At 34.3% G+C, this 16,566-nt stretch overlaps 1 protein-coding gene across 2 annotated transcripts in view; it reads left to right on the forward strand.

Moving 5' to 3' along the window:
- LOC118197886 (uncharacterized) overlaps positions 1-16,566 on the forward strand; it is a 265,749-nt gene that overhangs the window by 170,880 nt on the left and 78,303 nt on the right. For both annotated transcript variants that reach the window (XM_085824920.1, XM_085824921.1), the window contains exon 4: positions 14,540-14,642. In XM_085824920.1, the coding sequence (XP_085681046.1) occupies positions 14,540-14,642 (103 nt within the window). The remainder of the gene's footprint in view (positions 1-14,539; positions 14,643-16,566) is intronic.

A 16,566-nucleotide genomic window follows, 5' to 3' on the forward strand; every position in this document is an offset into this window, starting at 1 on the left:
GAAAAAGCCTCATTCCACATTTGTGTCTCAAACATTTGTTGTAGCGTCTAACGCCACTTTCCTAACCTAGTCAGAAAAATCCCACGAATTTTATCATGGCAAGGAGTGCTCGTTGGCATGAGACCCTTAACATGTGACAATACGGCTTTGCCCAGTTCTGACCCAGTTTTGTAGTAGATCACTCCGGGGATTCGAATGGCTTCCGCCCCTTTTCCCTTACTGTCAGCCACTCGAGAAGACTTTCAGCTCACCTTATGTTTTGAGTGCACTACTGCCGCACAGACGCTACACATTTATACACGCCCATGCCTTCTTCGGGATTCGGGCTTTGGCCCAAAGGTACGGTAATCATTGTCTTCAACCGCTATACCGAATGGGCGGCTCTCAAAGTATTTAAAAATGACCATTTAAGAAAAAAAAACTAAAATTTATATCGTTCAAAGGGGAACTCAATAGTATTTTTTATAACAGTTTATTTTTAAGAATAGATTTTACATGCGTACCAAAATTGGAGCTAATATAAATTCGTGAGCGAATGTAAATATAAATGTTTATTCCAAAATATACGGATAAAGCAATGAACGTTTTGATGGCATCAAAAGAAATAAAATTATACTAAAAATATTGCATATAGTTGCGTTTTTCTTCACGTACTGTAAGAGTTCGTGGTTTTGGGGTCAATAACGACGACACTTGATGAAGTGTCGAAACACAATTTATTAGCCAGTAATTATTCAAGACAGCTCCAAAGACAAGTTTGCAGTCGTCGAAGAACTACTATATACATGCTGAAACAATCAGCGACACAGCATTCAGGCTATTTGGCTATAATGTTGAAGACAGCTTCACGACAAAGCACCAGAGTACAACTTCCAACTCGGTCTTTCTCGGAACTCTTCGCACTCTCGATACTCTCCACGCTACAACTCGCAATGCACTCGACGATACACTAAAGTACAGCTCCCGACTCGTTTCGGTCGTTTTCAGAGCTCAACACACTCTAAAATAAAACTCGTCGATGCACTAACTCGCGATACACTAAGAGACTCTCTCGATGCAGTCGACGACCAACTCGGCACTAGACTACGAGACACTCGCTCAATGAGTCTTAACTGACTCGACTAGACACTCAGCACTCACTCTGCACATACCAGCAGGGATTGTATAACTTTTGGCTTGCGTTCGAGAACATTCTGGGCCTAAGAATTCGTTCCAGAAGATTCTCTATCCGTCCATGCCATATCGCCAATTTGGTCGACAAATGTCCCCAAATGGGCGATTTGAATGGGCGTACCTTGAATTGAGTACTTACTATCTCGGCGCAACAACGTGATTCCATTCATTAAAGCGTAAAATATTTATTGTGATTCTTTTTACGTGTTCCGCCTTAAGGCACAACATGGAAGAGAGGGATGCCTTCATGGAGGATTTTCGAAGGGCAACTGGCTCGTATTAACACGTTACATGTGGAAAAAAAACCATGAAGACACTCAGCAGCCAGCCCGTTCATGGTATTCGAGCTTCAGAACGAACTAACAATGTTCAGGGACGTTACCCCTCGGCCGCTGGTGGGCCAGCGTAAAATATTTAACTTTCAAATTTAATCTTTCTCTTACCGAGTAGCAAACCAAGTAACTGAAAAGAAATAAACACAGTTCTTAAAAATAATTTTTCGCTTTTTAATCTGATTGTTTTAAATAAAAATGCTTTAAATCATGAAATTTCTAATTAGAAACACTAAGTATTTTTATGAAATAACATTAGCTGGACTTATTAAAATCCTTATGCATTTTACCTTAATTCTTTAGTCGTTTGGCCGCTCGAGTGGCTAGCTTTTGAAGAAATAATATAGCGAATTTTAGAAACATGTATGGCAACCCATAACACTTTATTGGGAATTCTAAAGATGCGTTTTTTTAAGTATTTTGTGATTTTGCTCTTGAATGTTATGTGTGATAAATGCGAAGAAAGCGAACTTAATAATAGAGCTAAAAATAAAATTTTTAAAAAATTTGCTTTAGCTTGAGGGGCTCCAAGGGCAGACAGGGAACCAGCGATGCTCAGCGAGAGCATGAAAAGCCTCAACAAATCCTCTGGTGCGACCTTTCTTTCTTTTTTTTTTAATTATTTTTTGATTATCTGTAATTTAGAATTTCGATTTTAAAACTGCTATATTAATTTTAATCTCTTGTTAGTACTTTGTATATTTCGCTTATTTCAAAAGCTTTATAATCTTTAAATCAATATTGGTCTGTTTCCTTCCCCGCATTCAGATTCCGGCATTATTTTCTTTGCTATTAAGCTTTATAAGTATATTAAAATAAACATAGGAGATTACAATAACAAATTTTTATGCTAGTCCTTGACTTGAAAATCTTTCTAATTTAATCCATTACATCAAAGTTATTTCATTTATATTTAAAGCATATGCATTTATTCAAATTATTCAATTCTCATGTAAATTTATTTCGCCAATTTCACACTTCGCGACCCAAATGGCGGAGAACCACATTTGATAATGAAAAAAAAAAAAAAAAAAAACTGTCAACTCCTTTTCCTTCTTACTTTTAATTCACCAAGCCCTGACTGAATATCCATTACACTGATGAGCTTCATTTCGTAAACGATTCCGCTTGAATTATTTCCATCCGAGCAATATTTTATTTCCCTACTGTTTCTAAATTCTTCAGTAGTTAATTTCGAGATGCTGCCAAAAAAGCTAAGACACCATTCATTATCTGAGCGAAGAGCAATTTACTATCATTGGCCTAGATTTGGCATCAGAAAGCTTCGAGTTCCACTTTTATGACTAATTCGCGAAGAAATGGTGGACGGCAATGAATGATTGTTAATTTATTCGAAAGGAAAATCTTTAAAATCCAGTAACGTAATAGATAAGGATGTATACAGAGTAAATGTGTAACACTTTTAACATGTCACGCCACTGATAAATCGCAAAATTTCTGTGTGAGATATTGGTATAATAACCCTGCTTTTAAAAATTAAGCTGAGAAACTATGTCTTTAATATGTGTCATTTCGTTTCACACGAGATAATATAACGAAACGTCTGTTCATGAATATGATACATTCCTAAAAATCGTTCGTCGACCGAAATGTTCGTAAATCAAAACGATTTTCCTCGTAGATATTGATGCACATTTCTTTAATTCGTTCCTTAACCAGTGATGATTTCTTATTTAAATTTTATAACAGTATTTTGCGCACAAGTTCATAATCCAAAACCAATAAAAACAATTAAATGTAAAAGAAAAAAGATAAATAAAAAAAACTGAAAGGATTTGAATTTTAATGTCGCACCAGAGAGTTTGTTAAGGTTGTTTGTGCTCTCGCTGAGCTTGCAGTTTATTAGTCTGCTCTTAGATTCACGCCTGCTTACACAGTTTTATTATTAAACATCACTTTCTTCGCATTTACGCCACATTAAATATAAAAACAATGCAGTGTCACTGTTGCTGCGCCATATACGCTTTAGCCCAGAAGGACTATTGCACTCGAACATTTGTTTTGCATCGAATCACTTTTGCTGTCCACTTCCCTTTTCAAATAACCAGCCTCTAGCGCTTTCTGCCACCTATATATATATATATATATATATAACTGTGTTTACTGTTTTCCAATCGCTAACTTTGTTAATCACTAGAAAACAAATTAAATTTTAAAAAACTGAATATCTTAGGCTCCGCCAAATGGCAGCAAATTGGAACATAAAAATATTTATACAGAGTATTTCTTTTAAATAACTACGTACTTTTATTAAATCTGAAAACAAATGTCTTACGTTTTGCCAAGTGGCAATACATTTTAAAAGTGATACGGACACAAAAGGAGGCTAATAGTATCTCTGATGCTTAAAGTATTAAACAGAAAAAATAATAGACATAAACTTATTGTAATTTTGCTGCATATATATGAAGAAAAGAGGATGGCATAAATGGAAAGGATGAGAAAATAGCTATAGATTGTTTGGATGCAAAACTCCCTTCCATAAAAATATCACGTAACCGTCTTCAGGAAGCATCTTTTTTTTATCTTTTCTTTGCCTTTAAGCACCCATTCGACTCTTTTTGAGACTCAGTGAGCTTCCGCTTCACTTAAAAATGGTCCAATGTGATTTGTTGTTAGCTAAATGTTTCTAAAGTGAGACACGGTACAGTTACTGAAACTGCTTATACCGTAACTTGCTACTATTTATCAGAGGGATATTACTATATAGCAACGCTGAATCTTATCCGTATTTCACAAATTTCACGGATCTGCGAACTGGGAATTTTTTTCTTCTTCTCTTTTGTAATCTCTTTTTGTAATTACTTCTAAAGTTTTACTTACTTCTTGTTAAGCTCATTTTTATGGTGGTCTAATAACTTATCCACATGTTCGTTGTTAGCTTCCTAGCCCATGGTTTTGCCTAAAAACACAATATCATAATTAAAAAAAAAAGAAAAGACTTCAGATTTTAAAGGTCGCCCAAAAGAGTTTGTTAAGGATTTTTAGGCTCTCGCGGACTTCGCAGTTTACAAGTGTGCTCTAGCATCGTTGTTTTCCCCCTTACGTCAGCAACAAAACAGTTCAACAACAAAATCACAAAATTTTTAAAATCTGCATTGCAGCATATGTTTAGAATTCGCGATGCAGTGTTAAGTTTTGGAATACATTTTAATATGTTTTCCAGTCTTTCTTCAGCTTCTTCAGTTCATCCTACCCATATTCAGTTTTCTTATTAAGATGGCTAACAAAAAAAAAATTTTATCTTTTCCTTATGAACGTTTTATCTGTTAACTTTTATTTATTATATATCACTTTCTTTGTACTAAATTCAATTCAACAGCAAAATCACATAATATTTTAAAACAATATATCTTTAGAATTCCCAAGAGAGAGTTAGAGTTTGCCATACATATTTTTATATTCGTTATATTATTTACTCAAAACTAGCCGCCTAAAATAGCGTCATAAAAAAATAAAAGTTGTAGAGACATTAGGTATATTTTTGGAAGCAGGAAAATTAAAAAAATTAACAACGCCTTTTCCGGGAATCGAACCTCGGACCTCTGGAATACGCGCCCAGCGTGCAGACCATCACACCACGAAGGCATGCGAAGAAGGGGGGAGAAATACCTTATAAAGTATGTAATGCTGTTAATGAGTCCAACTAGCGTAATTTCCTAAAAATATTTAATATTTCTAATTAGGCATCTTATGAGTTTAATACATGTTTATTTAAATCAATCACTTTTAAAAGTAGAAAACTATTCTTAAGAACTGTGTTTACTGCTTTCAAATCGCTTGGTTTATTATTTAATAACCTTCAAAATTAAATTTGAAAGTATTTTGGGCTTTACTGATTGGCAAAACGTTACTGCGTGGAAGATAAAAGTATTTTATTTCCAGCCACAGCAACACATTGTTTCATAGAGCCGAACTTGTTAATTAAAACTGGAGGATAAATATCTTACACTTTTCCAAATGGCAACTGTCTCTCGCGCTGGAAATAAAAATGTTTTCCGAATAGTTGCCATTGCTCGTTTTCAAATTCTTGAGTTTGTTCACCAAAAATTCCTTAAATTTTTACAAAATAATAAAACAAATTCGAAATTCAAAATTCGGGCTTCCATATGCACATGTTCGGGTGGAAGACTATGTGATTTCAAATTCGATGGCTCTAGATACTGTCGTTTCTTCACAAGGCTTAAAATGTACATACCAGATTCTTCTGTTTCAAGGCTTGGAATGTACATGCATTCATGCAGATTCTTAGTTTCGTTACATATAATACAGGGCGATAGTATATGGTGACAACAACTTGAAAAGTGGCCCGTCGTCTATAGTGAACTAACGCAAAATCCCATTTTGGAACTAAAGTCTATTTTGGGCTAAAAGAAAAAACCGATTCAAATGTCAAAACTCTCCTGGTTTCTACCTCCGATTAGTATGGCAGTAATTTCCTCCAGGCCGAATACTCAGTCTTGTTGCTTGCTGGCTTGTTAATGAGAATCAACGAACGAAATATATTATAATGATGTTTCCAGAAATCCGTGAATGTTAATTCTGTGTCCAGATTGCTTCAAAAGATCTTTGAAAATCATATGTTGCCCACTTGAGTGTCCATATCTCAAGACACCTGTTCGTCACCCAAGGCATTTTCTTTTCAGCTAATTTCTTCGTGATATAAGACGTTTGTCTTCCCAGGTTCCACTGTATATGAAAGGAATTGTAATAGTAGTAAAGCTATTATTTGCAGGCGTCTTACATCCACAAATTTGAACCATGTATTTCACCCCTCCCAGTGGTCAAAGGTTTGACCGTCAAACCCTAGACTTACTAAAACGACCATAAGTAAATAGTTTTGTTTTATTATAATTCCAAAATGAGCTTCCTGCTTTGTATATTGATTCTTTTTCTTCTTAATATTCAGCTTATTTGCTTGGACACATTTCAAGATGCGTGTATCTGTACTTAAAATAATTGTAATAGATATTTTTGAATGTATAAAGTCAAGCTATTTATAGTATAAGGTGTATTCCTATATATACATTTTATACTTACATGCATATTTATATACATATAGGCGTATATAATGTTTTAACATGGAAGCGTATTTTATGTAACTAGAAAGCTGTATTAAAAATGTTGGTTCTCAAATTTTTATTTTCTCTCCTATGCCGGGTTTCCACTTGCGCACACTTGTTATGTATGCTAATTTATGGCTTCATTTTCCTTATTTGTCTATTTTTTCCTTAATTTACGAACAACAGTATATAATAGGTTCTTTCTTTCACAAATAATTTTATTTTATTGTGTTGTAGGGTTTATATTTATTTTAACTAACATTTATTTTAAGTTTAAACTATCTTTCCTGTCAAGCCTTACTTTCCCCTGGAACTGCCAATGCCAGAATATGTAAATTTGAGTAGAACGCGCAAGGATTCAAATTATCAGCGGAAGTATTATGATTTAAATAGAAGGAAACAAGTTCGGTGTGTGATATTCTTACTTAGCGAACGCGGAGGTAGTTAGCGAGATTTTGAATGACCCCGCGTTTCGGCCTATGTATGTGCTTGGCGGGAGGTAGTGTTAATCGTTCCAGTGAGCTTCAAGTCTGCTGAATTAGCAGCGGTATTGTAAAACGCGGTGAGTTAGTTATTTTAGAGAGCCTCGTAGTTAGAATCTTGTCTTTAGTTTCTTTTCAGGTTATTATTTTTATTTGACTGCCGAGTTGGCACCGTCTGTAAGCGTCAAGAGGACGCAATTGTAATTTATTACGTTGAATAAAAAGGGACTTAAACCCTTTACAAGACTCTGTGTTTTATACAGCTTTCACAGTCACCTCTTGGTTGCGTGCAAGTTGGAGGCGCGCAACGTTATAGTATCATCTAGAAAGTTCTGCATTTTTTTGGAACCACATGAGCATCATTTTGTTCTATGACTTTTTCATTTTTCTAGCAACTGGAAAATTCCTTTTTTAAAAAGAATTTTGAAGTGGCCTGAAAAGATTAAAATCCAAGAGGATAAGGTCTAATAAATATGAGGTAACACAAAACATCCCAGACTTATTTGATAAGTTTTTGTTTGACATTCATAGAAATATAGGGGTTAAACATTGTAATGATGGAAGACGACACCTGGAAAAATGGACAGTTCTGGGTTCTTTGCTTCAATTTCTGTTTTTAAAATTGCCATTCGGGAACAGTAGGATTATAAATTTATAGCCTGATTTTGGTGACAATTCATAATTAAAATCCCTTTGTAGTCTGACCATACAAAAACTACCTCTCGTTATTACTAAAGAAGGTTCTGTTGGCTTACCCCATGACCTTTTTCTTGTAGTTTTATTGCATAGTATCCGGTTCCCATCTCCAGTAATGATCTGTTTCAAAAAAGAAGCTTTATATTTTCAGCAAATAATCACATACCGAATCTCGAGCCCAATGTTCTGATGTATTAAAGTATGGGTTGCCCATACATCATAGCAGTTTAAATTCCCGGTCTTCTACCAAATTATCATGTAGTGTACTTTGTGGAATATTTAGTCTGTTTGATAGTTCCTGAGCTGTATGAATTGTATTTTCAGCAATACTTCTTTCAAAAAGGCCTTGTCTACGGAAGATGGTCATCCAGAGCGGGCATCATCTTCGAGGTTGAAATTTCCACTCATAAATTTCTCAAACCACCATAAATTTGTGTTACGAGGCACCATAATTTTTGCTTAAGTAGCACAAATTTTATGAGCAGTCTGACTAGCATTTTGTTTTTCTTTTTTAAAATAAGAGCAGAATATGACGAAAATGAATTTCTGGGTTCTCCATTCTTAGCACTGCATTGAAACAAAACTTATGCTACAATATTTGCCAGAGTTATACATCGTGACAGAGATCATAATTAAATATTTGCTTCGATCAAGATCACTCCATATCAGCAGTAGCAAAATAATTAGAAGAAAATGTACTTACATTTGAAAAACCGCAGAATTTTTAGGATGACCCAATACGTGTCTACTCGCGTAACAGTCGCACTTTTTTGCCATTTTTTAATTGTTGAAAGTCTAGGTGCGACTCTAGAGGGGAAATCTACTACAGTATTGTACACTTTCGACGAATGTTTGTGCTTCAAAACGGGCGTGCGACTATTACGGAAGTAAACAGACGAAAATTATTTTCTTAAATAAAAAATAGTTTTACTTATTTATATCGACTAACATTTCGCTTCACAACGAGCGAAGTATTAAGCTGAGAATTTTCGACTACATTTTTGTGTTAGCTTAATATTTAATTTAACTTTTATGATAAATCTAACGCGTTTTACTCGTTTTTAATCATTTGCGTGTTTTCAATACATTTGATAAATATTCAGTCTCGAAGAAAATTTAAATAACTGTTCTTCATGGAAATTTATAGCATGTATCCTGTTTTAATGGTTGGTTTGCTTTATTTGATTATGGCAAAGCAATCGAGGAGTATCTGTCTTTAGTTTTAATAGATATTTATTATTTATGTATTCTTAAAAAAATTTTCTTGATACTTGTTTTTGATGCCTGTACATTGCGTGTAAAGACTTATTCAGTAAATACTAATTTTATGTTCTCAAATTTATGTATTCTCAGTTTTTATGCACTTAAAATTTTTGACATATATGTACTGTTATAAACATTTCATTTCTTAACATTTTCGTAAGCATCTGTTATGATCCCAGCGAAAGACAACTTGTATACGTTTTACAGCATTCGTAGAAATTATGTAGCATTGATTGATTTGATTAGTTATAGATTGGAATTTCTCTGCACCTTATTTACTCGAACTTACAGTAGTACAATTGCATCAGCGATGTACAGGGTGACTCAAAAGTTCGTTAACATTTGAAAATGCAATAATTCACTGAATAATGTAGGTATAGAGGTAAACATAGGCACACATGCTTGAAATGTCATGGGGTTTTATTGAAAGCAAAAAAAAAAAAAAGATGCTTAACATGGCCAACATACGATGGCGCTTCGTATGATAACAAAAGCAATGATTAGCATAAAAATTAGTTTTTAAGTAAGACTGTGTTCTTTATAGCAAATGTTCAACATGTCGGTCATCATTCATCAAGAATGCCTGTAGTCGAGAGATTTGTGGAACCAGCAGAACCACGCATTTGTTTGAAGAAAAAGTGTCCGATCACGATTGATGTGATAAATCCACATCACAAGGTGACCAACACTCGAGGCGAGTATGGAAAAGTGACAAAGTTATGAAAGGACTGATTCCCTCTCTCATTACAGGTCATTTCATACACGATTCCCATGCGGTGTCACTGACATTTGGCTACCCAGCGCCATATAAAGGCTTTGTTTTTCGCTTTCAATAAAACCCATGTCATTTCAAGTATGTGTATCGTATTTTTACATCTCCACCTACTTTATTCCTTGAATTATTGAATTTTCAAATGTTAACGGACTTTTGGGTCATCCTGTATATCACTGCATGTTTGCACATTAGTGTACCTTACCGACTCATTGCACTTCTGCGACCTACATTGGGTAAAAATTAGTCTTGGAGATGTCATTTGTATCCTTCTTGAAGAGCAAAGGATCTTGTTGACCACTTGCTTTGATATATTTGACGGAAGAATTCATTATAATTGAGGACTTGAAACTTGTTACCCTTTAAATAGATATCATCATAGTTGCAAGTTCAGGCATATAGTTGAACTTTATTTATTAAAAATTAAATCGCCATGCCCAACTTTGTCAAAAAACTTTGTCTCATATCATGGAAAATAGCAGCCGCTATTCTTTCTAAATTTAATACTTCTATTTTTTTCAATAAGACTTACAACTACTGCATGTCAAGTAAGTGAAGACATTTTTGAAGGCATAAAACACTATTGATAACATGGTAAGTTCTAAGTAATAGTTTTTAGAATAATTTGGCAGCTGTCTGAAAAATATAAGCAGTATACAGTTTTTGTGTCTTTCCTAACTTTTTCTCCTGGTTTTTAATAACAAAAATGACAGGAAATTTCCGAAACGATGGAGAAAGTTTTACGTAAAGGTAAATGCTTGGTAAATATTTTCTAGACGTAAGGTTACCCTTCTCCAAAACACTATTGTGCACGAATAGATAATAAATCATAACCGTTAAATATCACGGAATAATTAATCATCCTGCTACAGTATGAAGTTTTTTGTTTTTGATCATGATAGATTTGAACTGACTAACCAGCATTTTCCTGCGAAAATTTCGTAAATTAAAACTTCCAAGAGAGAAATGCGAGAAAAAACATCGCTGCATGAAAGAGGAGGGAAACAAATTATTTTCAAAATTTTTAGAGTTCAAGATCTTAGAGCAAATCATATGCTAAGAAAAAAACGGCATTCAGAATTTAAACTAATTCTAAATTTTAAAAAAAAAATCTTATTTAACCTTTTTTAAAGTTGCGAAGTAATTTTAAGTACCATATATTATCCAATATTACGTGCACCTATTATTTCAAATTACATTTTTTAATTTTTAGGTACATTCGCCGTAACGAAGAAACTTGAATGATACATGTGCAGTACTTGTACCTTTTAAAGTCGTTCATTCGAAGACTTTTCTTAGGTATTAATCATATACTGAATTGAAAAGCAATAAGAGAAATGTATGAGGGAAGTTTTGAGGAAATAAATAATTCTGCAAAGAGGATGCGTTGTATTCAATGCAGATGTGCACAGGAAGATTACTTTAGAAAAGAGAGATATAATTTGGGGGTAAGAATGCACTTCCGACCAGAATGAATTCTTGGAATTAGAAGTCAGATGCTTTCTCTTTCTGTAGCTTTTTAAAGCGTCCTTAAACTGAACATCAAAGGCTTTAGTAAACCGCATTTGCTTTAACTAAAATACAGCTGATCTAATATTCCTTTGAGTAGTAAATATGTCTACAACAATACGAAATAAACTCATTGTGGGTTTAAAATGCAAAGTCATTCAATTTGCGAAAGAAAATGGAAAATCCTCCTGCAGCAAATATGTGTGGTGCTGATAAAGGCTCTATGTTATTGGGCTACGAAGGCAAAAAATTTATTTGCTCCATCATATTGGAAATATGGAGGAAACTCCAGTAATAACTGCTATTGTAGGAAATAAACCAAATGACGTAAAAGAAACGAAAAAACGGTTCATATAAAACAACAGAAAAATCTCACCTCACCGTAGTGCTTTTCTGCTTAGCGGATTGTATAAAATTAAAACCCATATTTACTTTTAAAAGAAAGATGATGCCAAAATGTAATAATTTCCCAGATGGTGTTTTCATTCACGTTCCCAAGAAAGTATGGATGGACGAAAACGATGTGAAATTGTGGATGAGAAGTGTTTGGTAAAAACGTCCTGTTTGTTTAAATAATTCAGAAAGTCTTTTAGTTTGGAACAAGTTCAAATTCCGTCTAACGGGTAATACGAAGAAATTGTTGAAAGAGTGTAATATAGACAATGGCAGTTATTCCAGACGGATTAAAGCCATTAGTTCAGCCTTTAGATGCGTTTGTCAATAAACCATTCAAAGAAACCTTAAACCAGCAGTGAAATACGTGAATGTTAGAAGGTGAAAAAACATTTATAAAAGGAGGCCAAAGGCGTCATGCCAGTCTAGAAATAATATGTGAGTGCATAATAAAAACATGGAATGAAATTAAACCCGACATAATTCCAAAGTCATATAAAAAATGCAGCACATCTAACATTCTAAATGGAACAGAAGATGATTATTTATTTATAAGTAACAGTAATGTTGAAGATGAAAGAGAATATGATAATGTGCCGAATAATATAACGGAAAATGAATAAAACGAACTTCTCCTGTTATCCGATAATGAATATTTTTTAGTTCATATGTCATTTCTTTTAAATAAACAGCATTTAGGTACATGCAAAAATCTATTTTTTGTATGCTCATCTTTTGCTAATTTTTAAATATGTCATTTTTTATATCCGGCATATAATGCACCCGTAAATTTCGATCTTATTATATTTCAAATTATTTACAAATGTTTTGCAAATGTCACTATGAGTTCCTCTGGCTGTCCTGTATATATTAAAAGTTTTTTTTTTCCGAATCCATTCATAGATGCTGATTAGGTTATTTGAATATGTAAAAGCATGTCAGGCCTAGAGGTATAGGTATACTTTCATGGAAAATGTTTTGAGGGAAATTGGCTCGTATTCACGTTACATATAAAGAAATTCACGGAAACCAAAAATGAAGCAAACCCGTTCGCCTGAGTTCGAACCAGAGTCGAACTGCCAGTATTTAGCTGTCTTTACCACTCGATAATTCGTCTTTCCCACATACATGCTGAATCACATTTGATGTGATTTTAGTAATGCAGAAAGTGATAAATATGCAACGAGCGGCTGTGTCCCATAAATTCGCCAAAAACTGCGTTAAGCAACCATAGTTTCTTTCCCTTGATTAAGGCAAAGCACGCCAGGGTTACGTAGCTAAGAGAAGGGATGCCTTCGTGGAAGGTTTTCTTTGGGACATTGGCTTTAGACATGGAGGAAAACCACAAAAACAGCCCATGCAGCCAGCATTCTCCTGAAATCGAGCCCAGGTCGAACTATCGGTGTTCAGCGATTTCACCCCTCCGCCGCTGGCAAGACGTTGAACAATTATAATAAATTTGGAATTTGGATTTAATTTGGAAATTATAATAAATTTGGAACAGTACGCACTACGCGTTTTATTTGAATATTCCATACGAACGGCTGGTTAAAAATGATAATGTCGTAATTACAGAACAGAGCTACTGTGTATGTCAAGGCTACCTCGTCATAACTACAGAGCAGGGTTACTGTGTATGTCATATGTCAAGGCTGCCTCGTCGTAACTACAGAGCAGAGTTACTGTGTATGTCAAGGCTGCCTCGTCATAACTACAGAGCAGAGTTACCGTGTATGTCAAGGCTACCTCGTCATAACTACAGAGCAGAGTTACTGTGTATGTCAAGGCTACCTCGTCGTAACTACAGAGCAGAGTTACTGTGTATGTCAAGGCTGCCTCGTCATAACTACAGAGCAGAGTTACTGTGTATGTCAAGGCTGCCTCGTCATAACTACAGAGCAGAGTTACTGTGTATGTCAAGGCTGCCTCGTCATAAATACAGAGCAGAGTTACTGTGTATGTCAAGGCTACCTCGTCATAAATACAGAGCAGAGTTACTGTGTATGTCAAGGCTGCGTCGTCATAAATACAGAGCAGAGTTACTGTGTATGTCAAGGCTGCCTCGTCATAAATACAGAGCAGAGTTACTGTGTATGTCAAGGCTACCTCGTCGTAACTACAGAGCAGAGCTATTGTGTGTATCAAGGCTACCTCGTCCGTCCCTATGTTAAAACTTAAATGTTTTCTAATTGCTGTGGTTTAACAAATAAGATTGATTGATATGTGATAAGGCACAATATAATGATTTATAATCAAGACATTATTTTTAATGACTTTGTGCATATGAAATTCTATACAAAATTCCACACTTACTTACTTGGAAAGTAATTTAAATGGGAAATAAAATAAATTCTTGAAATTCGATAAATTCGATAAATAAATAACGAATTTTTGAATAAATTCTTGATGTTAAATACGTGAGTTTCTGAATAATGCTTTAAAATTAAACTTATACGAGTGTTTCTAAAACATTCTTAAAATGAAATAATTATTATAAACTTCTGAATGAATGTAGCTGTGTTTATTACTTTTTTGTTCATATGAATTCAAAACTGATTTTTAAGGTATTAAGCATAATTTACTCATGTTCTCAAAATCAATTTTCGCTTATTATCAGTACATTCTCTATGTACCATTTGAAAACAAAAACAAAACAAAAAAAAAAAAAAAAAAAAAAAAAAAAAAAACACTTGTTATAGATTGTTGGTAATAACTCAAACCGCAGTATTGCTCTGAATTCATTTCGTATACTAAAAGTCATTTTCAAAGCATCAGATGACATTAATTTCATTTTCTGTAAATGGAATAATTCCGACTTCTTTCTTTCTCCCGCAGGTGGTCCTAACGAAAATAAATTGATGCCTGGTGACCAGATAATGAAAATCAACGGGGAAGATGTGATGCGATCGCCCCGGGAACATGTCATCGAACTAATCAGGTGATTTGTTTTGTCAAATGCCGTTACTTCTGTTAAAATTTAATTAATTTACCGTAGAGTGTTTTATTTGTTTTTTTGCAATTGCTAGATATTGCCTAAATTTAAAGCATAAATGGAACAAAATATTTGCACGTATAAGATATATATATATACGTACACGCCCACCTTTTTTATTCATACAATGTAGTGGGATCGTTAAATCGTTGCTGCGGCTACAATATACAATATGTGCCTTTGTTTTTTTACATTTCGTTATTTGTCTGCTGTCTTAGTAGACTATTATGGAGAGATATCTGCAAAAACACGATGAAGATTGCTGAGTATTTAAAAAATATATATTTATTATATCATGCGTATTACATTTATTCATTATTTTTATTAAATCTTACATATGTATGTAAGATATAATAAATATGATGGCATGCGTTAAGAAATGATTGGCCTCAAAATTGATCATTCTAAATTTGATATTCTTTCCCTAAGTTCATCTGTACTCCCAAATTCGAGATCTTTTGAAGTTACATAATGCTTCTTGAAAAAAGGAAACTAAAACCTAAAATTAACCACTCGCAGCTTAACTGTACATGTGCATCGACGTAGTATAAATACTACTTATTATGTCATTCCTTTTTCTAACTGTTGCCCTGCAAACGTATCTGCGCTGCAATGCTTTCCTGTCTAAGATGACGCCGTACCTTTTTAACCCGTGTGCATAAAAATTGTTGTATTCAACTATGATCTAAAAGTATATTATCTGTAAAGAAATGATGTGATGTGTGTAAAAATAAATTTTGGGGATTCTACAAATTCAGTTTTGTTAGCATAGTTTGTATGCCTCTACATTCAGCCAGCCATGTCAATTGCCGGAAAATAAAGTACCAGGTTACATCGCGCATTAAAACATCACATTAAACATTACTACGCATTAAAATATCACATTAATAAAAAGAAAATATCACGATTAAAATATCACATATAATATGTATACATATACGATATTCGTCAACGTATCCAGAATATTGAATCTTTGTGGAAAGAAGACACTGATCAATGTATGCGAAGAATTTGGAAAAGGTTGCTCCCGCAGGAACCACTGGAAATGTACGCTCAACGTAAAATGTTTGCTCTTCCCGAGCAGAAACTTTTCAGTGTGTGATGTCATTGTCTTATTAACTGAGCGTATGATGTCACTGTCATAGTCATCTTCAAAGTAACTATTCCCTTTGTGTCTTCATTTCTCTCACTTCTATAAATTGATGCCTGGTGAACTCATTCATTGGGAAGAGTATAACATGTTTGTCTACTGACCTTAAATACAGTGAGCATAATGTCTTCGGAAAAATTGTCGTAGAAATTGTAGAAAAAGTATGCAAGCTAAATCTAGACATGAATATGGAAGATGTCGACGAATTTATAGATGATGAAGACAGTAAACTCAATAATGACAAATTAATTATCTTCAAAATGGAATTGTAGAAGAAAAAGGAATAAGAAAGAAGGTGGAGAAGAGAAACCGTCAAAGCACTGGCTACCGAAGGATTATTTGATGCATTTTCTAAATTGAATCAAGGGCTTTTATAAGGTATTTTCTCCTTCCTTTGCGCGTGCGTTCTTGTTGAAATTGGAAGCATACTCGACGCGTGTTCGAGAGCTCTAAGGTTTGAGTTCCGGCGAGAGCATTAATCATTTCTTCAGTTTCCTGACATGAAAAAATTTTTAATGTCTCTATAGTAGCGCCTGAACTAAAAGGTGGTGGACTATAATTCGTCACCACCAGGACTTGGTGAATGAGTCTCCTCATCCCCAGCCTTTCCGCATGCCTTCGTGGTGTACTTGGCGGAATACTCACCGCGCATTCAAGAGGTTCAGGGGTCTAATCTCGGGAAGGACACCGCACATTTTTCACATCTCTTGCTTCCAACAA

The sequence above is a fragment of the Stegodyphus dumicola genome, chromosome 10 (genome assembly GCF_044657685.1).
Source record: "Stegodyphus dumicola isolate Sdum_Otavi_A_Nest chromosome 10, ASM4465768v1".
NCBI classification, from domain to species: Eukaryota; Metazoa; Arthropoda; class Arachnida; order Araneae; family Eresidae; genus Stegodyphus; species Stegodyphus dumicola.